Source organism: Scophthalmus maximus, chromosome 7, assembly GCF_022379125.1.
Source record: "Scophthalmus maximus strain ysfricsl-2021 chromosome 7, ASM2237912v1, whole genome shotgun sequence".
Taxonomy (NCBI): domain Eukaryota; kingdom Metazoa; phylum Chordata; class Actinopteri; order Pleuronectiformes; family Scophthalmidae; genus Scophthalmus; species Scophthalmus maximus.
The window spans coordinates 13,890,134-13,912,989 of record NC_061521.1 but is presented as its reverse complement, the minus strand read 5'-3'; the positions used below and the strand labels follow the sequence as shown (position 1 = coordinate 13,912,989).

Below are 22,856 nucleotides of genomic sequence, written 5' to 3'. Positions count from 1 at the left end.
ATGAATCTGGTGAGAATATCATACCAATGTACTACCAAACAAAAAGTTATTTTTTAAGGTTTTGAGATTAAACTTTACATTTTTTTATTTATGTTTAAAGGAAAGATGAAAAGTGTGTCTTTGCAGTGGTGCTAGAGTTCAGCAAAAGAATCCAAAGAAAGAGTAGGAAGACATTTTTTATAGTTTTATCTCATGAAAAATACTAAATATGCAATATGTATATGTATGATATATAGGTATATATATAGGCCTTAAATAGACAGGCTGTAAAAAACTCATAACCACGGATCAATTGAAGATTAGACGGTAGCATGAAGGTACCATACGAGCAACATCTTTAACCAATATTAACGAAATGTTTTTGTAAATGACGACAAGATACACTTAAATCACCATTTGTATTTGCTTAGAATTTTTTTTTTTTATGTAGAACTTTTGGCAACAAAAGTTGCAGCCACCCTCCCGGCTCAGGCCATCCATGGAGAAAGAGAGAGAGAGGGAGAGAGAGAGAACAGTAACTCTCTTGTGGTTGCCGGTCACAAGGCTTCAATTAAATGTATCTATGGTCTTTCATTTAAACTCATATGACTTCAGATTAATAGAGTTAAAAGAAAAAAAAATTAACTATGAAGAATACTGTCAAATGCTATCATTCTTTTTTTTTTTTAATGTTGACAGTTTTATTGGAAAGGTTTTTTGCTTCCAGTTCTTCAGTTTTAATTGGTCCACACTGTCAACAATGGCTCTCAGAAACATTGGCTCTGATCTCAGGTGATGTGGCGGACCAGCGACGTGCTGCTTATAAAAACTTATAAAGACGATAAAAGGTGTCTACTTCTCTCCAGCTGTTAGTCATCATCAATTGTGCCATAATTATCTCAGGAATTACAGAAGATGCTCATGTGTACTTTGTGATTAATTTCACTTGAATTATGTTTCCCTCTCAATTGTATTTCTATCGTCTTTTTTTAATTTTGAGGATGCAAAAAGTCCTCATCTCTTAACGGTGATAACACTAAGAGGATTTTAATGGTGAAACAAATAAACGAAATAGATACAGCAAAGACAATCTTTCTGTTTGACATGTCGACTAAAACCTTTCCCTTTCTTAAATTGTCTCTTTACAGGCACAGAAAGCTTGGATTGAAAGGACCTTTCTGAAAAGGGAATGCGTTCATATATTTCCCAGCAAGGACCCGACCAGGTAATTATGGTCTTTAAATTATTATTATATTACTCATCACTTCTAGTTTACTGTATACCACTATACCACTGTCATTTATTATGAGACATAACATGTAGAGCACGATTCCAAAACCTATCAAGACAACTTCTTCTGTCATATTTAGTCACGGTCGACTGATAGTGTCGCTCCATTTAACCGCTTGAAACAGTTTACTGCAAATCATTTTCAATTGACTCAAATTTATTGAGTAAAATACGAGTGTGACTTCTCTTCAAGTCTATGAAAATAATCACAGAAGAATAAACTAACATTAATCGTCAACTGGGATCTTGTTTGTAGAATGTGTATCTGGTGACGCTGTTGATTATGTAAGTTAAACTAAGAATAATTCATTATGAGTAATGTTTTATGTCTTCCAATAAATAAATAAATACATTTACTTAATAATGACACCTACGACTACAGGTTGTCAGACATTTACCAAGATTAAAAGGGATTTTTTTTTCAAAAGGGTATTGCCGGACGTGGTTACTATCCTGGGCTCTGAGAACAGGCTGAGGGCAGCCAGGCAGTGCGACCTTTTGTCCGTTGAGGCACGGATTTCCCAGAAATGGGCACAGTCATGAAAGAGCCTGCACAATGTGTGTTTCGAGGAAAAGACACAGCCTCCACGGGCTAACACAACAACATTCTTTGACTTGGGTCGTTCTCTCCTAGTCGTGGTTGATGTCGCTCGGGGGTCTCTATGAATAACCAATCCAGTTTTTTTAGTTTACAAATCAGGGAGCCGGTCACAGAGTCGCACACGCAGGGCTCAGTGCCGATATGCTAAATGTGTGATTGTTGTCGTGTGGTTGTCTAGATGTGCCTGTGGTCACCTGACGACGCAGCACGTGGCCATTCCTCCTGGTGCCAACTCGGTAGAGGAAACGAACCAGCTGGTGCAGATCGACACCCCGAAGGACAAATGGACCGTGGTCAAATACACCAGGACGTATCCGACAGACGCCTTTGGCCTGATTGAGTTCCAGGGTGGAGGATTCGTCAACAAGGCCATGGTGAGTCTCAGCTGCTGAAAAGTTATATCTGAAGAAGTTACAACAGCTTGAGAGACGTTAGTCGATATGATGTGGCCTCTGCTTAGAACATGTACAGCTGACAAAGTGAATGAGGGCTTTGATTAGAAATAAGTCACAATACATTTTTTTTTATCCACTTCAAATACTTATTTTTGTTTTCTAGTACATCCGGGTTTCCTATGACACCAAGCCCGACAACCTGCTGCATCTGATGGTGAAGGACTGGCAGCTGGAGCTGCCCACCTTGCTCATCTCTGTCCACGGCGGTCTCCAGAACTTCGACCTGCAGCCCAAACTCAAGCAAGTGTTTGGCAAAGGCCTGATCAAAGCTGCTGTCACCACTGGAGCTTGGATCTTCACGGGCGGAGTCAACACAGGTAGGAACGCTGGCGGCGCGGGATAACGGCTTTTAATGTTCCCTTAACAAATAACAATTTGTGACATCAGAAGATTACCCGTTGCTCTAAAATGTCATTACATAATACTTATTCTGCAATTTCCTGGGGGAGATTTGGCCAACCTATTGTCACAGGTTTAAGCACTACAATTAGAGCTTTTGTGCGAAAAAGATTAATCGCAAATGACAGTCTGTGTGGATTGCGTGTGCGGTAAACACCCATGATGCAGCCCCATTACACTGCTGAAAGAATTATTATCCATGGGGCTATATCTTACATCATATTATATTATCACAACTTAGGGGTGATCCGTCATGTCGGAGATGCCTTAAAGGAACATTCCTCCAAATCACGAGGGAAGGTGTGCGCAATCGGAATTGCTCCGTGGGGGATCCTGGAGAACAAAGAGGACCTCATTGGGAAAGATGTGAGAACATTTGCAGCTGCATTCAACTTCCTGGAAAGAGACACTCTCATACAAATATTTCATCTTGAAAGATTTCCCACTAATTTCCCTCCTTCCTTTTCCAGGTAAACAGACCCTATCAGACGATGGCGAACCCTCTGAGCAAGCTTGCTGTGCTCAACAACAGCCACTCCCACTTCATCCTGACCGACAACGGCACCTGCGGGAAGTACGGCTCTGAGGTCAAACTGCGTCGGCTGCTGGAGAAGCACATCTCACTGCAGAAGATTAACACCCGTAAGTCACGCAGTTCCGAGCAGTCGTCTGTAAAACATCCTCCATGGTGTGTGACTGTGAGCCGCTCGGTCTCTGTGGACGCCTGGGTGGAGAGCTCCTCTGTGACCTGTGGGCTTCCCTTTGTCATCCTATGCCTGGTGCTCGGATAAGGCAGGGACAGCAAAGGGATGCTCAGCTGTCACCACTGACTTCACCACCTTCCGCCTCCGGTTTTGGCCTGTTGAGTCATCACATCGACACTTTCTGTTTGTTCAACATTTCATTCCCAAAGCTGCTGTTATTATAAGGTGACAGTTGAGTGACAAACGAATAGATAGGTGTCAAGGACTGACCCTTTTTGTTGTTGTGGTTGTTTTCAAGGTTTGGGTCAGGGTGTCCCCCTGGTGTGTCTGATAGTGGAGGGAGGTCCCAACGTCATCTCCATCGCCCTCGAGAGCCTGAGAGACGATCCTCCCGTCCCCGTGGTGGTGTGTGACGGCAGCGGCCGAGCGTCTGACATCATTTCCTTTGCACACAAGTTCTCAGAGGATGGAGGGTGAGATTTTAGATGAGTTCCACTTCTCTATATTCAATTCAATTCAATTTTATTTGTATAGCGCCATAACAAAACATACATTGTCTCAAGGCACTTTACATAGTGAGGTCAATATTACAATATCACAGGGAAAACCCAACAAATCCCACAATGAGCAAAGCACTTGGCGACGGTGGAGAGAAAAAACTCCCTTTTAACAGGAAGAGATCTCTGACAGAAGCGGACTCAGTTGTGGGCGGTCATCTGTCTCGACCGGTTGGGGTGAGGAGAGAGAGGAGGAAGAGAGGAGAGGTGGGCAGAAAGAGGGTGGGAGGAGAGACAGTAGGAGAGAAGAGAGAGAGAGGACAGTTGTACAACCGCCGCTTTAATCTCTACCAGACTGATACTTATAATTAAAAAATACAATTATGTTGTTGTTATTATTAGTGATGATGGTAATAATAATAATAATTATAATAATAATTATAACAATAATAATAATAATATTCATATCATTCATAAAAAAGCTGAAATGTCACCTCAAACCCTCCACTTCCAGCCTGGTTAATGATGACGTCCGAGACCAACTGTTGGTGACTATTCAGAAGACTTTCAATTACAGCAAAAGCCAATCGCAGCAGATCCTGCTCATGGTAATGGAGTGCATGAAGAAAAGGGAACTGGTGAGTAGGAGAATGAAATTGATTAATAATGTGTTCACATCTTCAGGCTCCTTGTATTTCGCAAGTATGCTGTATTTGAAAATAACGTGTCTGCCTCAATCAATAAATCATTTTCGAGTTGTGAAACATCTGGTCTCCATCGTCTTTCATCCATTCCACTCATCTGTGTATTCCCATTAACATATTGAATAAACATAATCCCCACAACCTGCCTGTCATTTCTCCTTCTTGTCGTGGTCATGTCATGTAATCCGCAGCTTCGCTGTTGATCATCATAAACGCTCATGTGTAAGTGCACAGCTGTGAAGTGGCGGCGTATGTGCGATACTGCCGAGATAAACTCTTTACTTTACTGTAAACAACGCAGTGCAGCGCTCTATGATGAGGCACACACCCTGGTGAGAGTCTTCACAGATTGCACATTAATCCCACCGCTATGAGTGTTTGATCGAAACCTCGGTACATAAATAGCGGCGGCATTTGCGCATCCCCGGCAGATTTCCATGTGATGTGATTAGTAGTTTGTAATACACGGCAAATATAATCTCCAGACTCTATACATTTGGGCGGGAAAGATCAGGGCACATTACCACCTGCTTAGCAGAGGCTCTAACTTCATCCATTCGCAGCACACAGATGGAGGAGAGGATCCATCTCCCTAATCCTCAGACAGGTTACTCTTTCTCTCCACTCCCCAGGCTTTTTCCTTTTTCAGTGCCCAGAGTGCTATCTCTTCACCAGTGACTTTGCATCCTCTATCCCTGGTGTATTACTCTGCCTAATGCTCCAACACACCCAGATAAGCAACTTAAAATGGCTTTTTCAAAGATCATACTGCTGCATAGGCTTTTTCTCCCCCCCGGCACCATTTAGTTCTCACTGATGCCCGACCCAGACAATGTGACAGAACTTTATACACAACTAAGAGGCCCCATCATTGCCTGCTCTTAATCTAAAGTGCCATGACTAACCTACAGGTGAATCCGTGTCACTGTCTGGTCCCCACATAATCCTTTCATCCTAAGTGCATCTCATGTGAACAGCTGGGTTGGACAAATGATAAAAACACTGCGGTAGAGAGCCGATATGTGCAACAATGTAACACCAGGGTACAGCATCTAACTGAATTATGAGTTCGCCGTCTCCCTATTTGCAAAAACACAGAGCACACAGGGCGCCGTGTAAAAGTCTGGTAGAGGAACACAAGTTTCCAGTCTTGATACCGATGCAAGCTGCTCATTATTGACACATCTCGAGACCAGCTCTGAAATCTCTGGCACAGTGCCACATATTCATGCCACCCTAATCCCATTTACCACGGCTGCACATGTGACTGGCCCGTCAGCGTAACTTCATTTGATATAGTCGGGCCTGTAACAAGGAGCGTACTATCAGTCTGGCAAATAAATTAGCTGTTTGCGCACGAAGGATCAGCCACAGAGTCCCGCCGAAAACAATCTCTCAGCAGTTGACTCCGCGTGTTGGCAGCCATACAGCGAGAGTGGCAATACACACATCCTGGCACAACGTCATTTGTCTGTTCATTCAGCTGTTCATTTATGTAGTTTGTTATTAACAGATTCCATCACTGCATGACTGCCAACCTCACGTCTGCGATTGTTTCTTCTCCCCTTTCCACGTTTTCTCTCGCATGTAGATCACGGTTTTTCGAATGGGTTCTGAGGGACAACAAGATATCGAAATGGCCATCCTTACAGCCTTGTTAAAAGGTAATTGCTGGCTGCACCAGAGTTAGATGTCTCAACAATATTGGTTCCATTGCTCCACAGCAATATATTTCTTGCTACATACTACATACCACCTCTTCTGTTTCTCTCTGTTCCCCCTTTTCTTTTGCTTTAGGCACAAACGCTGCAGCAGCAGATCAGCTCAGTTTGGCTCTGGCCTGGAACAGAGTGGATATTGCTCGTAATCACATCTTTGTCTATGGACACAATTTACCAGTGAGTGGTGCTCACATCTGAATAGCGTAAATAAATCCTTCCACATGCGTGCACTGCAGCAACCAAAGATATTTTAGACATCTTGGATGTTTCGAACTGAAGGAAACCGTTGGTTTTTGTGTTCTCACGCTATGGCAGAAAGACAGAGGGAGGTGTTTGAAGTGATTTGTATCTCTCGGAAAATCTCAATGAGTTAATGTTACCAAGTAATACTAATGGCTAATTCTAATGATAGAAATAGAAGATTGATATGTTTATTCAAAGAAGAGATATTTTCTTTTGGTCAGCCTGCCGGTGCCATGGCCAACACAAGCTCTGCAGCCACGACGCAGGAGAGGCAGAGGAGTCCGGCCAGCGCTCCTCGCAGCAAGGCCCGGGCGAAGAAGGGGAAGGGGAAAGGGAAGGCAAAGCCTGAACCCCCGGAGGAAACAGACCCCAGGAAGTTGGAGATGATTCGTTGGGTAAGAGTCGGATTCATAACATGCTCTTCACTTTGGACGGAAATTTGAAAAATAGAAGAAGGCTGTGTGGTGTAAATAATAATCAGAGCCTCCTGTGTCAACTTTTCCTAGGTGAACTCGCTGGAGCAGGGTATGATGGATGCTCTGGTGCTGGACAGAGTGGACTTTGTCAAATTGCTCCTTGAGAATGGAGTCAATATTCACCACTTCCTCACCATTCCCAGACTGGAGGAGTTATACAACACGGTGGAGCTTACACACTGCAGCAAAAAAATAGATAAATAAATAAAGTCATCCAATCTGAATGCCACAAAAAATAGATCTGACCATTATGAGAAAGGGTGACACTTTCTTCTCTTCTCTCAGAAACTAGGCCCGCCAAATACACTGCATGCCGTGGTTAGGGACGTCAAAAAGGTATAATGAGATTTCCTACAGTATTAGATTATTTTAATGCATAATGTCTGACAATTCAGATTATTTCAGGTTTAATATTATCTTCAGTCACCAGTTTTGTTCAACATTACTCTCGTGATTCGACAGGGAAACCTTCCTCCGGATTATCAGATCACTGTGATTGACATTGGTCTGGTGCTGGAGTTCCTGATGGGTGGAGCATATAGGAGCAATTACACCAGGAAGGCTTTCCGTAACCTCTATAACAATTTGTATGGACTAAAAAGGGTATGCATGTTTGGAAGAAAATTAATGGCAATGATTTATAATTGCTTATTATATTTTTCAACATCTGATATTAATTATCATGTTTTTTTCTCTCCTCCTGCAGCCAAAAGCTCTAAAGCTTTTAGGAATGGAGGTGAGGTTTGCTAGTTTGTACAACAAAACATTGTCAGTTAGCCGAAAACAACAACTCACACAACGTAATTTTCATTAGGATGATGAACCGAGGACAAAAGGCAAGAAGAAGCCTAAGAAGAAGAAGGAGGAAGAAGTGGAAATTGACGTGGATGACCCTGAGGTCTGTCGATTCAAGTTCCCCTTCCACGAGCTGATGCTGTGGGCGGTGCTGATGAAGCGCCAGAAGATGGCGCTTTTCCTCTGGCAGCGTGGAGAGGAAGCCATGGCAAAGGCCCTAGTGGCTTGTAAACTCTACAAAGCCATGGCTCATGAGTGCTCCGAGAGTGAACTGGTGGACGACATCTCCCAGGACCTGGAGAACAACTCCAAGTCAGTACACAAATCATCTCCTACATAGGTTTCAGCTGTAGGGTCACAACTTATTTTATGAGGCTAAAAACAGGTGCCCATCACCTCTCACACTTCGACATTAATATACTCTATCGATTTGATATATAAAGCATATTTCATTAACTCATCTGTGGTCTCAATTTCTTTTCGGCAGGGCTTTATTGAAACGATTCTTATTGTTCCTTCTCTTTCCCAGAGAATTCGGCCAGTTGGCCTACGAGCTGTTAGACCAATCATACAAGCATGATGAACAAGTGGCCATGAAACTCTTAACATACGAGCTGGTCAACTGGAGCAACTCCACCTGTCTGAAGCTGGCTGTGGCTGCCAAGCAACGGGACTTCATCGCCCACACCTGCAACCAGATGTTGCTCACCGACATGTGGATGGGTTGCTTAAGGATCGGCAAGAATCCAGGCCTCAAGGTTGACGTGACAAAATGTTTTCCTTTCGGGCAACCATGAAGAATATTTTTAAATCATATAAATGACATTAGCAATTGGAATATTTGTCATAGTAGTCGCATTCACTGTAAACAAGCCAAAAAAATAGATTTGTCTAGTAAAAACTCTGATAATTTTTCTCACCCAGGTTATTCTGGGAATCATCTTTCCTCCTCTGATCCTCCTGTTGGATTTCCGTCTTGGAGATGATGCGTCCTATCATGCACCAGGAGGCAAAGAAGAGGCAAAAGACAAGGACGATGACACAAAATCCAGCAAGGTCTTAATTCATGCTGACCTTGTCGTATTAATTAGTTTTTACACATAGTGTTAATAGGCCATTTTTGTCAAGATGATAAGCTGAGTATTTCCTGTTACGTTGCAGGACCCCAACAGTGATGCAACTTCCCGAAAAGGAGATGAAGAGGAGGGTACCACCAACGTCCGCAAAATCCCGATTGGCAAAAGATTCTTTGAGTTTTACGATGCACCCTTCACCAAATTCTGGTTCAACACCGTGAGTTCCCTTCTTCTGCACGAGATGAATTATGGTGAGCATTTGAAAAAATATTCATAACTTACAATGAAGAGACTGTATGATTTCCTTCTTCAAATAGATTTGCTATCTGGGATATCTAATGTTGTACAACTACATAATCCTGGTGAAAATGGAGCGATGGCCATCTTTACAAGAGTGGATTGTCATTGCATACATCCTCACACTTGGCAGTGAAAAAATCAGACAGGTAAAAGGGACAAGACATTATGAGTTTGCTCAGATTCTAGTCACTTTATTGTGTTAACAAAATTTGAGTTCTCTGTGTGATCTTTCAATCCTGGCGTCTAGATCCTGATGTCAGAGCCCGGGAAGCTGAAACAGAAGATAAGTGTGTGGATGGAGGAGTACTGGAACATCACAGACATGGTTGCCATCACCACCTTCCTGTTTGGGCTCATGCTACGGCTGCAGCATGAGCCTTACTTGGGCTACGGCAGAGTCATCTACTGTATAGACATCATCTTCTGGTACATCCGTGTCCTGGACATCTTCGGAGTCAACAAGTACCTGGGACCCTATGTGATGATGATAGGGAAGATGGTAATCAAACAAATCATATGAACACGTACGCCAACGGAATAAACAGCAGTTCGGACAAAGTTCAAATGTATGTTTCTGTTTTCTTTTGGGTTTTTTTTCCAGATGATTGATATGATGTACTTTGTTGTGATCATGCTGGTGGTGCTTATGAGCTTCGGGGTGGCTCGGCAAGCCATCCTTCACCCAGATGAGGAGCCGACCTGGCGCCTGGCCAGAAACATTTTCTACATGCCCTACTGGATGATCTATGGAGAGGTTTTTGCGGACTCGATAGACCGTAAGACTAGAATTCATAGTAAGATTCTGTTTCCTGATTCTGGGCAGATGATCACCGTTACATTAATTTTTGTGTTAAATTCTGTGATTTTTCTTAGTAACAGTGTGTTACACTGCAAGCCCATACTTTGTATCCCTCTGCTGGCACATTTATAATAGGCTCCTACCTCAATGCATGGAGGAAGAGCAGAATAGGTCATCACCCTTAATCATGATCATCTGCCTTCAAGTTTTTTGTTCTGTCAGTTTCTTCTGTCAGGGTGAAGGCAGTACGCAGCTATTGAAAAAGCCTCAATTAAAAGGGTTATATCAATCAGGGCTTTATTCCGAATATTTTGGTGCTTTTAACACACTGTATATTGATATCCAAACCAAACCAAAACCAAATCCATTATTTCAGAATAAAGCCGATAGCAAAATCAGCTTTTCAATGAAACAGTATGTTCAAAAAAAAAAGTCCAAAAAAGTCCAGAGGTAGTCCAATCTCTCATGCACGTCAGCTTGACCTTGACAGAAGTATGCTACGAAAAACCAACATTTATTGATTTTAACACTTTCTACATGTTTTTGTTTTTTTTACTTGACTGTGCTTTTCTCGGATTTCTTTAAGTCTATGCGATGGAAATCAACCGTGAGTACTTTTCAAGTCAAGAACGTAATTCCAATCAGTTCATCCTTAATTTGCAGAGTAAATTCAACAGCTGAAACGTTGTTTTCCCCACAGCTCCGTGCGGTGAACATTTATATGACGAGGATGGGAAGAAACTGCCTCCTTGTATCCCTGGTGCCTGGCTCACGCCTGCCCTTATGGCCTGTTACCTTCTCGTAGCAAACATTCTCCTGGTCAACTTGCTCATTGCAGTCTTCAAGTAAATATGTGTTCCAGTGTCTGACAGCTCTATCATTTTACAAGACACATCAACAGCACTGGCACAGTTTGTACTCTTGTTTTTCTGCTTCACAGCAACACCTTCTTTGAAGTCAAGTCCATCTCTAACCAGGTGTGGAAGTTCCAGAGATATCAGCTGATCATGACTTTTCATGACCGTCCCATCCTTCCTCCACCTCTCATCATCTTCAGCCACCTCTACATCCTCTTCAGCCGGCTGTTTCGACGGTGTGCCAGGAAGAAGCAAGAGGGAGAGCTAGATGAGAAGGACCGAGGACTCAGTTAGTTTTCTCTAATGATAAAAACAACATATACATTTAACTAGTCAGATATTGATTAATATACAAGGTCACTGGTTAAATGGCTTCTATAATATATATTTTAAAACCCTTAAATTTAGGACCTATAGATCAGGACCTTCACTTTAACCTTATCCTGGTTCAATCTAATCTCATCATGTTTCAGCCCAATGACATACACCTTTGGAACAGTTTTAGTCCTGACTTATAGCAACAGAAAGTCTCAGATTGACAAACAGTGTGGTGATTTGTTTCCAACAGAGCTAAGGCTGAATCCAGAGGAGTTAAAAAGTCTGTACGAGTTCGAAGAACAGTGTGTGGAGGAATATTTCCGAGAGAAAGAGGATGAGCAGCAGTCCTCCAGTGATGAACGCATCAAGGTTACCTCCGAAAGGTGAGCCCCCCTTTTCAAGTGTAGCGTAGACATTTCCACACGTTATATATAAGACATACATAAATGGATGTCTTTTGTGTTCTTGGCAGAGTTGAGAATATGTCCATGCGCCTGGAGGAGGTGAATGAGAGGGAGAACACTATGAAGGCCTCTCTGCAGACGGTGGATCTACGCCTGGCCCAGCTGGAAGAGATCCACGGACGAATGGCAGTCGCCCTGGAAAAACTGGCTGGTGTGGACAGACTGGAGCTGACCAGAACCTATTCACGAAACTCCTCTGTGTGTGACCCTTCCGCCCTCCATCGTCAGGGCAGTATTAACAGTGCAGACGGTTATAGCCTTTACCGTTTCCACATGGACATGGAGGAGTACGCACAGAAGCAGAAGGACACAGATGAGACAACAAAATCTGGTCTGGAGAGACAGAGGAGTCTGCGGCAAGCCTCCAGTGTTTGTACTCCCAACGCCAAGGAAGGCGGTCAGATGCTAGAAGTTGCTGGTTTGGAGAGAACACGGCCCGGCTCATGCGTGGACATTCTCATATCTCCATGTGAACAAAAACCTCCCTCTGCGGGATCAAGTCAAGAGAGCATAAGCAATATAAAGCAAGGCAGCACGTTGCTGATGGATAGAATTACAGACCAGAATAGACTAAAGCCTTCTTCCCCTCCAAAAAGGACCAAATCCTTGAGGTACTATCCAGTCGAAGACCAACCCACGTCTCCACTCACGAAGAGGAGGTCTATGAGCACGATCATTGTCAGCCCTCCAGATGAACCAGAGGAAGCAGCTGACCAAACAGCAAAAGCCTGCATGCTGCTGGGAGCATCATCATCTCCAAAGAGGACTGAATCTTTGAGACATGTCCCGACTGAAACCCAGAGTCTAACTTCTCTCATCACAAAGAAGAGGGCTATGAGCAGCATCATCTACAACCCAGCAGAGGCAGGTGACGATGTGCTGCAAACTGCAGACTACAGGTCACTGGTGGAGCAAGTGACTAAAACACCAAATCAGTGGCCAGACAACTTGGAGTATCAGGTACACCCCAGCACTTTGGGTCATATGCCTAAGATATCAACGGTCAGAACTCTTGCGCAGCAGTTTCCAACGAACGCTGCACCTGCAGAGGTCCAAAAAGGGGAGAATCAGACTGATCAAATTCCCTCAGAAAGTGAGGGAGCTCTTCCGGCAGCAGAGCCCATGGCGGACCAAACTAAGATGAAGGCTAAGAGAAACCTCTCAGACACCACCGAGTATCTGACTGTGGCTGATGAAACGTGCTTGGTGTCTCACAGGTCGCAGAGCTGGAACGCCAATGTGAGGAAAGCAAAGTGCTTGATGGTTAGCAAGGAGCCCGAGGCCTCGAGCAGTGAGAGAGACCTCGCTGGAGTCTGCAGGGCGGCAGCCGGTGGAGGGGAAGATGTGGGAACGAAGACGGAAGCAGAGAAGAGAGACGATGATGCACAAGAAAAGAAATGAGAGCCACATCGGGAGAGGAGATTGACAGAAGCAGAAACACAGGACAATGAAACAAAGGGGGGGAATGTATAAACATATATAAGAGGGAGAGGAACTAAATGCTACCAGTGAGGCTGGCAACTATGAAAATGAAGACAGCCTGCCATCGACTGGATGTCACTGACTGAGGCTATATAACTGTTTTCACAATAATGACAGAACATAGAGACAGTGATTACTAAACTCTTCAATATTTTCAATCATGCAGTAAATGTTAGTTGCAAAATAGCTAAAAAACAACATAATATTCTCTTTTGAAGATACACTTTCTTTACTTTTCATTGGTGTAACATACAGTAGCTCACAAAGACAATCATTCACATTACAGCTTTCCCAAATAGTTGTGTTCTCATGGTGAAGAGGTAAGATGGACCTGCTTGATGTCAGATAAAGTTTGAGGTGAACATAAAAGATATATACAACTCTTCATTGTGCACCATGCAAACAGCAAAAGCATGAATTTCCTATACATGGTAGACACTTTCTAATACTGTCTGTAAACTTCTTCTTTCGACGAAAAATGTGCTTAATAATGACCCACTCAGAGGTGTCCCTACAGCTTACATGCAAATACTGACAATCCCATAACAATATGTATTAAGTACAGCTTCAAAGAAACAAAAAAACATTTTTCTGTTTAATTTTTGTCACAGTAACCTGTATAAATAATTTGAAAAAAAAAATAAATAAAAATAAGAGAATACAGTAGGTTGTATTTATACATGGTTTTTTTTTCTGAAACAGCACTGTAAATCCTTCTAGGCACACATGAACGAGCAGAAACTGGAGACCATAAGCTTATTAATATACATGACTTCACACAAATACTATCAGTGCGTAGACTCACAGACTCATCATATTAAATATGACAAAAGGTAGTGTAGATACATTGATGCTACATTATATGAAAAAAAGGAGTTTGTTTTCATTGTTTGACATTCATAAGACAACTATGTGTTACTGAGATATTTTCACGAGATCCACCAGAAGTATCATAAATGCCTGCCTCCTGTGAGCAGGTACTGCAAGGCCAGCTACAAACCACTGCTGATGACCTTCATGCACAAGTCTCCTTCCCACGGGCGGATTTACAGTATAAAGCCAGTGATGGTCCTCTGGTCGTCTGATCAGGATGGCATCTTAACCACACACCAACCGGTGAGCTTCAGTGAGGCTCTCTGATTATGACCAGTGCCGCCGCTGCCGCGAGGACATCCGGGAGAGCAGCAACGCTCAACGACAGCAAAGTCCCACGAGCTGTGAGCTGCAAAAGCTGGAGACGATCGGCCTAGAGGAGCGAACACTTGAAGAATTTGAGTCTCTTCGACTTTTTCTCTGTGATCTTGAGCGGTTTGCCTGACCCTCCGGCACTGTTGTCAGTCTAGCACAGGAAGACATGACGGTGGAGAAATGTCAAGACATACAGTATCACATATTGTAGCATCTATAATCAGAAACTCTTAACCACTTACTGTCCTTGAGCTCAGATTGTGTAATATGTCTCTTCCAATGGTATAAAAAGCCTTGAGTGACAGAAAAACCAACAAAAAAAGTTAATAGTACATATACTATCAGTGTTGTTACATGACACTTTCAGAGTTAATAATTTATGCTTACCTCCTCCACATTTAGGCTAGACTTTGCACTGGTTTCCAAGAACTTAACGCCGTAATCAATAGCCAGCTAAGTGAGATAAAACTTCCAATGTTAGTGCAAATCGAAAAAAGTTTTAGACTTATTTTAGTAATGAGCGGCTGCTAGTGACCCAGACTCACTTTTTCTCCTCGGTCTTTGGAAACCTGTCTCCTGTCTGCCATGTCACATTTGTTACCCAAGACCATCTTCTCCACGTCCGATGAGGCATGCTGGGAAAAATATACAAGATTCTTTACACAAAGTATTGTTACTCTGCACATACTCTACAGCAATTTCTAACAAATATTAATGAATATCATGCAAAACCTTTAGTTTAACTACTAATATAAATCAAAGGTGCTATATGTAAGTTTTCTGTTCTGCCAAACATGGTTTTAGGGTTGGGGTGAGGTTATAAGAGCTGCACTACATCTTCAGACTGGACCTGCAGTGACTTTCCTATCAGAAAGTAACAAAACAGACCAAGTAAAGTAAGAGCTCACCTCTTCAATGTTTCTTATCCAGTTTTTTATGTTTTCAAAGGACTTCTCGTTGCAGATGTCATAGACCAACATAATACCCTGTGAAAAAACAGACATCTTCACCAACAATTTCCAACCCCTGATGTGTACGGTATGGACACACAGAGAGAACATGTAGGATGAAGGCCGGACTGACCATAGCCCCTCTGTAGTAAGCTGTGGTGATGGTGCGAAACCTCTCCTGTCCTGCCGTGTCCCTGAGAACATCAAATCAACCAATCATAAATGACCAGATTCATGGCAATGTCAGATTTTATTTTATTTTTAAAAGAGGAAAAAGTCTGCTCAGATCACACTCACCAAATTTGAAGTTTGACTCTCTTTCCATCCAGCTCTATTGTTCTGATTTTGAAGTCTATTCCTGAAATCGAAAGAACAGAGCAGCATGAGCTGATGCTTACAGCAATGATTAGTTACATGATATCATACACTTTGTCACATGTACGTCATGCACAGCAAAAACAGGCCCTTCTGCAATAAGTGTCCTTTGTGATCAAAGTGTTCAATCATATGTCAACCTGCTGAGGGACATAATCCAATGTCACAGCAAAAGCAAAAGCAAAAGCGTGATATAACAACATCATAACTATCCTTAAAGGCTTTCACATTTGAATCAGGTTTCCAAAGGTCGGAACATCACGGCTTACTGGTGCCCATGAAGCGTCAAGGACAGGAGATCATCACTAGTTCCCAGTCCCATTGTCTTACTCTTATGCCCCCGTTATAGGTCTGTATTGAATAACACGTTTTTTAATTGTTACTATATATACATGTTGACCAACATGCACTGGTGGTAACGCAAGGCAATGTCTTGATAAGGGCATGCATTGAGCCAGATGTATCCTGAGGGGCGGCTGCAGGGGTATTCACCTATCGTGGATATGAAGGTGGTGTTGAAGGAGTCCTCGCTGAATCTGAACAGCAGACACGTCTTGCCGACTCCGCTGTCTCCGATCAGCAGCAGCTTGAAGAGGTAGTCGTACGTCTTCGCCATTTGAGACACAGCATCGACTCCAAAATGAGCGATATTACAAAAGGCCGAGCTGAGCCGGGGTCCCCCGTCTGGAAGTCCTCAGCTGTCTTTGGCGATGGCAAACCGGCAGCGGCAGAGCGGTGCCGAGGGGAGTGACGTCACCCTCCGCTTTGCATGATGGTCAATGTAGTTTGAAGTGGCGATCCAGGACTACGTGTGGTTATATTTCCTCTTTCTTTCCCCACTATTTACCACTGGCTGTTATAAATGAACACAACGCAGACATTTGTTTGGTATTCCCCTTATCTTATGCCCCTTGTACATTTTGATACATTTAATTATGAGGCGACTGCAACTCGCCGTATCACTGTGGGATCCAATGAGTCTATTTGGGCGTTCACGTGCTCCTCGGAAGATCCTATTTTCCGAGTCGCGAAGTCGTTTCGACGTGCTTCACGTGCTTTGAAGTCGAATTGTGTGAAAACAAAAACAAAAGAAGGTCACAGCAACTCGCTACTCGTGTACCACAATTTGTGTAGCATTGCACTTTCCGAGTTGTTGGTCCGATGTGGTGTTCACGTGACATTCCCCAGTCGGAAACTCCGATTATTCTGACATCACTTGAAGGCACCATAAACCTCACCTAATGATGTTTTTGAAAAGAAAACATGAACAAATGTGCATATATGTTATGAAAGATTAATAAAAAAAAATTAAAACGTTTATCGTTGTTGGCCAAATCCCAAAACACTGCAGAGACAAGGCGGCACATAATAAAGTTATAAACTTGATTTAATCGAAAGCTTTCACATTTCAATACTCGCAGTATATAGAAAATCACAGCTGTGTCCCACTTATTTCTATCAAGTTTGATGAAATGATAAATAGAGTGCATTTTTTTTAATGATAGTGTGAATAGTGTCGTCGTCCCCCCCCCCCGTCCTCCTCCTCCTGACTCAGTCTCTGACCGAGCAGCCCACGTACACGCAGGGAAGGCTAAAGCTATCACGGTGAACATGTCTGTAAGTCAAGACTCCGGGCTCGTGTGTGTGTGTGTGTGTGTGCGTGTGCGTGTGTGCGCGTGTGTGTGTGTGTTGTCTGCTGTCCGGTGACACGGTGACACCTCCGGGTCGTGTTGTTGACATGGAGCCGCAGTTAGCTAACGTAGCTCGGTCTGACTCGTTTTGTTCCTACAAACACGAGTCAGTAGAATAAATATGAATTTTTAGGGAAAGGAAAACTATAGTGTGATAAAGTCCAGTGTGTTTTCATCGTCTATGGTGTCGCTTAAACGTCAGCTATTATCAGTTGCTATATTAAAGCTAACATGTTATTCCTTTATAAATCTTCTATAGGGTTAGATTAGAAATGACATTACAAATGCCTCCAAACCACTGCTGCTCTTTTATTTTCTTGGCTCATCTGCCCTTAAAATCTGTGCCAAATCACACGTGACCTCTGCTTTGTTTTTCGTAATCGATTGTAGCTGGCCAGAGATCTCCTCCACCCTTCTCTTGACCGCGAGAGGAGACAACACAAGAAGAAAAGACTCGTTCAGAGTCCCAACTCCTACTTCATGGACGTGAAGTGCCCAGGTCAGTCACGTCAGCAGATTGAAGTCCTCACAGAACACACACACACACACAGACATACACACACACACACAGACACACACACACACACACACACACGCAGACATACACACACACACACACACACTAGATTGCCTGTCAATGTGTTGGGTCACATTGACCTTGTACACATCACATGATAAACATGACAGTATGACATTCATTAAAATATTGAGCTTTAGCTCAGTTATGAGCTACTTTAGCCAAATATTTTTTTATTACATTCTTATACTTCACTGCATTTCAGAGGGAATTAAGTTCATAACTTCACGTCACTGTGCCCAAGTAGTTTTACTTTAAAGTACACGTTGTGGTGGTTATACTTATGTAACAGTTGCATTGTTACTGAGTTAAGGATTTTGGAACAGTTCTTCCGCCACTGCTGGAACTAAAACATCTGTTAAGGGCACTTCTGTTAAACCGATTGTGTATAGTTGTAACACTACGTTTTCGCAGGCTGCTACAAGATTACCACCGTGTTCAGCCACGCACAATCAGTGGTTCTCTGTGTGGGATGCGCCACTGTGCTGTGCCAGCCAAAAGGAGGAAAGGCCAGACTGACCGAGGGTAAAACATCCACATGCAATTGTATTGATAGTGATGTGTTCTTTGTCTCCAAAACATCACCCTGGGTTATTATTAGAAGGCTTTCTAACGAAATTTAAATTTTTGTTTCACAGGTTGCTCTTTCAGAAGGAAGCAACATTAAAAAGGGATCACCTACTAAAAAATGCCATGCTGTTGATAAATACCTTATTTTTTCCATGGATTACTACATAGTTGTTCATTCACTCATGACAGGTTCTGTCACAGTTCAAATGTTCAACTTTTATGACAAATTTCTCAAATTATAGCAACATTTTTTAAAAATGCGAAATACACAAATGTAATATCTCACTGAGCAAATAAAGTTGTGATAAGAACTGAAGCATTCTGGGACTTTTATTGAGAAATAACCAGAAAGATTTGTCGTGGAAATTACCTTCACAGAAAGCATACAAGTAGTCCTTTCAGCTGCTGAATGAAGAGAAAACATCAGAAGCATACTTAAAAAAAAAAAAGAGACATGGATCTTAAATGGAGAACTTAAGGTCAAAACACCTAAATCACTTTTGAGAACTTTGGGAGCACAAATAGAATGTGAAACAGGTTCTTTACTTGCATATTTGTGTTCCAGAAATGTAGCACAAAAATGGCTTTGGTAACTGTTGTAAACTTGCAGTGGATTACTTTGTGAAAACACGACTTCAAAGAAAAAAATGTTTACAATAAAGATAAACAAAAAAATCCAAAACAAACACACCCACATGCTCTACAAATTCATGTATCAATGACAAGAATCACTGTGTCTGACATTGCACTCCGCCCCTGGGACCCTCCTCATCTTCCTCATAGGCTTCCCCTCCAGAGTTTCTCTGCTGTGTTCGCTCGTCCACCTCACAGAGTTCCACCTCCTCCATTTCATCAGTAATCATCACGTCCTCCCTGGCAGGAAGCAGTCTTTCTAGCTGGAACATGAGATGCTCTGGAAGCCAGTCTTTTTCTGGGAAGGCCACCTGCGGGAATAAATTACAATTGGTTGAATTGGAGGCTTTTTCTTACAAAATAATCTACTAAAGATTTTTAATCCTGGGTTGTGTCACACTGGTGACATGTTCTTTGTTCAGTGTCTTACCTGGAACTGAATAAAAAGCTGTCCCTTTTCATAGGGATCTCTGTAAATAGGCATGCCCTCATTCGCAACACGTTTGATGTCAGTGTGCTTGATAACTTCACCTGTTGATAAAGACAAATGTTAATGAAATCTGGATTAGAAATATTTACTTTCAAAACAACACATACATTACTGGAGACCATCTGTCCAATTACCTGGCAGTGAGCTGATGACGAGCGTTCTATCGTCTAATGTTTGAATGGTGTTTTTGAAACCACAAAGCGCCTCGACAAGTTTGATGTTCATCTTCATAGTCAAATTATCCTCTTGTCTCTGGAAAACGGGATGCTCCTTCTGATCGAGCACAATGATCACATCCCCAGGCTCCAGTCCGGGTTCCTGGTCACCTTCTCCGTGGAATGTAATTTTCTGACCATCTTTCATACCTGCACAACACATTTAAATCTTCAGATTAGTTTAATTAGCAAAGCCCACTTACTCCTTACTATAATTTTTTTTAAAGAAATATGACCATCTCAGATGGCGAGCAAACATACCTTTGTCAATGTGAACTTCAAGAATTTTCTTCTTGCGCTCTACTTTCTGTCCATTGCAGTTCTTGCAGCGGTCTTTTGGGCTAAATTTCTCGCCCTGTCCCTGGCAGTCGGAACACATGCTTTGGATCTGCTGAATCATGCCTGGTCCAATCTGTTGCACCTTAATTTGTACTCCTCTTCCTTTGCAATTTGAGCACTTCTCCAGGGCACCTTTCTTACCTCCATAACCTGACAAAGAGAATTACATTTAGTGAAAATACATTTATATGGGATGGAAAAAAAACTAAAGGAAAACATGAAACACACCATCGCATTTTTCACAAATGACATTCTTCTGGAGTCCAAGCTTCCTTGTGGTGCCATTGTACACTTCATCCAGTGTAACACTAAGCTGGTGGACCACATTCTTCCCTAAAGGAAAAGAAGAAATATAAAGTAACATTAATAATACATTTGAAATATATAAACTGTTGGACAACTATCTGAATACGATACAAATCTTACCTCTTCTCTCTCTCTGCATCCGTCCTCCTCCTCCGAAGAACATGTTGAACATGTCCATTGGTGAAGTTCCTCCGCTCATGCCTCCCTCTTTGATCGCCTGTTCTCCTCCTTGGTCATACAAGTCTCTCTTCTTTGGATCTGACAGCACCTCATATGCTTGAGATATAAGCTTGAACTGTGGAGATAAAAACATTTAAAGTCACTTTTGAAAACAAGACTGCAATTAAAGGTTCAGTGTGTTGGATGGAGTGACATCTAGCGGCGAGGTTGAAGATTGCAACCAACTGAATACCGACAACAAAATAAGAATGAGCTTGTTAATTGGTTCAGTGCTTGCCCATGCAGATTGTCAAATTTCTCCTGGAATTCTCAAGATGGCGGGCAATCGACCGCGTTTGCCTCAAATCTGCTTCGGGTTATAGTTTGTTCTCGTTGTAGACATCAAGCGACAACTTATGTATGACCTGTCAGAATTAAGACTATATTAGGTTTTTTTTTAAATCACTAAATCTTCGTCAATGTCTGTACCTCTCTTCTTTCGCTCATCTCTTTTCGTGTTGTGGCCCCACAACCATAGCTCCCTCCTATCCAAGCAGGCAAGAAAGCATACGGTGGCCTTTAAATGTTAAAAATTAAAAAGCCCTCTCTAGAGTCAGTGTTTGTCCATTCCAGGCTACAGTACAAACATGGTGGTGCAACATGGCAGACTCTGCGGAAGCGGACCCGCTACCAATGTAAATAGAAAGTGCTACTTCTAAAGTAACGAAATGATTCCTAAACTGTTTTCAGAAAGGGACTCCGGTAAAAATATCAGGAAAATTGCATCAGAACATTTTCTGGAGTTTGCTTTTCACATATGACGAACGCAGCAGGAGATTGTCAGACGCGTTCACTACAGCAGGAACATTTCCAACGCTTTCTGTGGCGTCTTGGTGTATGCAGGAGGCAGGACATGGCGATGATAATAATTGCACCTGCGAAAATACGTTTTTTTGTTTACAACCATCAACAGTAGCCACTTGATAGTAATGAATTTCCGCAGATTTTCTTTTCTTTTTGTATTCTCACATGGGTTCGCAGGAAAATGTCCAGAGCAACATTCCCACATGCAGCCCCTCCGGAAAAGAGTTAATGAGAATGTCTGTCACTGTCCGAAAGCAGCTTTAGTTCCAGGTGATCATTCACAGATGCAAACATCGTGAAAATTATATCTCTGTTGATAGATCAGTTAAATTCCTGCAGCCTGGAGCTGTAAAGCTAAACAGTCGCTCCAGTGTAAGCGTGGTAATGTCGGATATTGATTTTGTGTTTCCTGACCCGAGGATCTATATCACAATTATTTGATCTGCCCTTTCAGCATACTTTATGATAATGGTACTGAAAACGTACAAATTGAATTAACATGAAACATTAATTTCACAGCCCGAGGCATTTCGACACTGTGTCAGTGAGTGTGTGAGTGAGTGAGTGAGTCAGTCTGAGTGTGTATGTGTGCGTGTGCGTGTGTGTGTGTGTGTGTGTGCGTGTGTGCAGTCAGCGGCTCGATCTTTCCAGAAACTTCCCGCTGTCTGCTCGACTCGACGTGCTGTTTTAAAATTAGCCCGGGCCTCGACCGGCTGCTCGCTCCCCGCGTGTCACTCACCCGCTCCCCCTCACTGGGGTTCTTGTCGGGGTGATACTTCAGGGCCAGTTTCCTGTAGGCCTTCTTGATCTCCTCCGGCGACGACTTGGGGCCGACACCCAGCAGGTCGTAGAAGCCGGTTTCGTGAACCATGGCGGTCGAGTCACCTGCAACGGACACGATACAAACGAAGAACGAATCAAACCGGCGACGCACTGCCGCTTTCACCCAAGAGGGCTACACACGCTGGGAGGACCCGACGCCAACCGCTAGCGCAGGAGCTAACGTTAGCCTCGCAGGTTGAAACGACGGGACGACGCCGAGCGCACAGTAGAACTCGTGTGTCGTCTGACGTCACGCGGTGAGCGACCCTCCGTGTTCAACACATATGACTATAACGCTCCCGAGTCGTGTCCCGGTGTACTCACTGAACAAGATGGCTGGCTGCTCTTATAACCCACCGCTCCGCGGCGCAGAACCTTCTGGAGAGCTTCCGAGGAGACAGACCGGAAGTTCCGTCGGCCGCGAGACTGCAGCGTCTAGAAAAGACCGAGGCGATGAAAAAAAAAAAAGGGGGCGGGGTCAGAGGCTGCCGGGTCAGAGGCTGCCGGGTCAGAGGCT

At 43.0% G+C, this 22,856-nt stretch overlaps 4 protein-coding genes across 4 annotated transcripts; 2 read left to right on the top strand and 2 right to left on the bottom strand.

Moving 5' to 3' along the window:
* The first annotated feature begins 311 nt into the window (after window positions 1-311).
* LOC118315615 (transient receptor potential cation channel subfamily M member 1) lies at window positions 312-13,285 on the top strand. The gene is made up of 27 exons (XM_035643047.2): window positions 312-317; window positions 1,128-1,204; window positions 2,049-2,244; window positions 2,429-2,642; window positions 2,966-3,090; window positions 3,195-3,366; window positions 3,727-3,901; window positions 4,440-4,563; window positions 6,221-6,293; window positions 6,427-6,527; window positions 6,815-6,988; window positions 7,100-7,234; window positions 7,355-7,405; window positions 7,532-7,672; window positions 7,776-7,805; window positions 7,884-8,176; window positions 8,394-8,622; window positions 8,789-8,920; window positions 9,026-9,157; window positions 9,258-9,386; window positions 9,488-9,739; window positions 9,842-10,016; window positions 10,626-10,646; window positions 10,740-10,884; window positions 10,980-11,185; window positions 11,465-11,597; window positions 11,687-13,285. The coding sequence occupies exons 1-27, from the start codon at window positions 312-314 to the stop codon at window positions 13,077-13,079; spliced, it is 5,034 nt and encodes a 1,677-aa protein (XP_035498940.2). The 3' UTR covers window positions 13,080-13,285.
* An 85-nt stretch (window positions 13,286-13,370) lies between these two features.
* On the bottom strand, window positions 13,371-16,815 carry LOC118315622 (ras-related protein Rab-8B). Its single transcript, XM_035643057.2, has 8 exons — window positions 16,166-16,815; window positions 15,596-15,656; window positions 15,432-15,492; window positions 15,257-15,334; window positions 14,894-14,983; window positions 14,736-14,801; window positions 14,591-14,641; window positions 13,371-14,499 (listed from the first exon to the last, which is right to left on the bottom strand). Exons 1-8 carry the CDS (start codon window positions 16,287-16,289, stop codon window positions 14,407-14,409), a joined length of 624 nt encoding a protein of 207 aa, XP_035498950.1. The 5' UTR covers window positions 16,290-16,815; the 3' UTR covers window positions 13,371-14,406.
* Window positions 16,816-17,185: 370 nt separating this feature from the next.
* rps27l (ribosomal protein S27 like) lies at window positions 17,186-18,827 on the top strand. The gene is made up of 4 exons (XM_035643062.2): window positions 17,186-17,290; window positions 17,755-17,863; window positions 18,356-18,466; window positions 18,580-18,827. Exons 1-4 carry the CDS (start codon window positions 17,285-17,287, stop codon window positions 18,606-18,608), a joined length of 255 nt encoding a protein of 84 aa, XP_035498955.1. The 5' UTR covers window positions 17,186-17,284; the 3' UTR covers window positions 18,609-18,827.
* Window positions 18,824-22,803, bottom strand: dnaja (DnaJ heat shock protein family (Hsp40) member A). The gene is made up of 8 exons (XM_035643053.2): window positions 22,664-22,803; window positions 22,257-22,402; window positions 20,615-20,789; window positions 20,417-20,521; window positions 20,111-20,338; window positions 19,769-19,999; window positions 19,575-19,675; window positions 18,824-19,455 (listed from the first exon to the last, which is right to left on the bottom strand). The coding sequence occupies exons 2-8, from the start codon at window positions 22,386-22,388 to the stop codon at window positions 19,240-19,242; spliced, it is 1,188 nt and encodes a 395-aa protein (XP_035498946.1). The 5' UTR covers window positions 22,389-22,402; window positions 22,664-22,803; the 3' UTR covers window positions 18,824-19,239.
* Window positions 22,804-22,856: the final 53 nt, after the last annotated feature.

Coding starts and splice junctions, on each gene's coding strand:
- LOC118315622 (XM_035643057.2), bottom strand. CDS start 16,289: ATGGCGAAGACGTACGACTACCTCTTCAAGCTGCTGCTGATCGGAGAC. Junction 15,493..15,595: donor AGAGTCAAACTTCAAATTTG/GTGAGTGTGATC, acceptor TGATGTTCTCAG/GGACACGGCAGGACAGGAGA. Junction 14,984..15,256: donor GGATAAGAAACATTGAAGAG/GTGAGCTCTTAC, acceptor TATTTTTCCCAG/CATGCCTCATCGGACGTGGA.
- dnaja (XM_035643053.2), bottom strand. CDS start 22,388: ATGGTTCACGAAACCGGCTTCTACGACCTGCTGGGTGTCGGCCCCAAG. Junction 20,522..20,614: donor GATGCAGAGAGAGAGAAGAG/GTAAGATTTGTA, acceptor CTTTTCCTTTAG/GGAAGAATGTGGTCCACCAG. Junction 19,676..19,768: donor CGTCATCAGCTCACTGCCAG/GTAATTGGACAG, acceptor CTTTATCAACAG/GTGAAGTTATCAAGCACACT.
- LOC118315615 (XM_035643047.2), top strand. Junction 6,528..6,814: donor TCTATGGACACAATTTACCA/GTGAGTGGTGCT, acceptor TCTTTTGGTCAG/CCTGCCGGTGCCATGGCCAA. Junction 7,806..7,883: donor TAAAGCTTTTAGGAATGGAG/GTGAGGTTTGCT, acceptor AATTTTCATTAG/GATGATGAACCGAGGACAAA.
- rps27l (XM_035643062.2), top strand. Junction 17,864..18,355: donor CATGGACGTGAAGTGCCCAG/GTCAGTCACGTC, acceptor ACGTTTTCGCAG/GCTGCTACAAGATTACCACC. Junction 18,467..18,579: donor AAAGGCCAGACTGACCGAGG/GTAAAACATCCA, acceptor TTTGTTTCACAG/GTTGCTCTTTCAGAAGGAAG.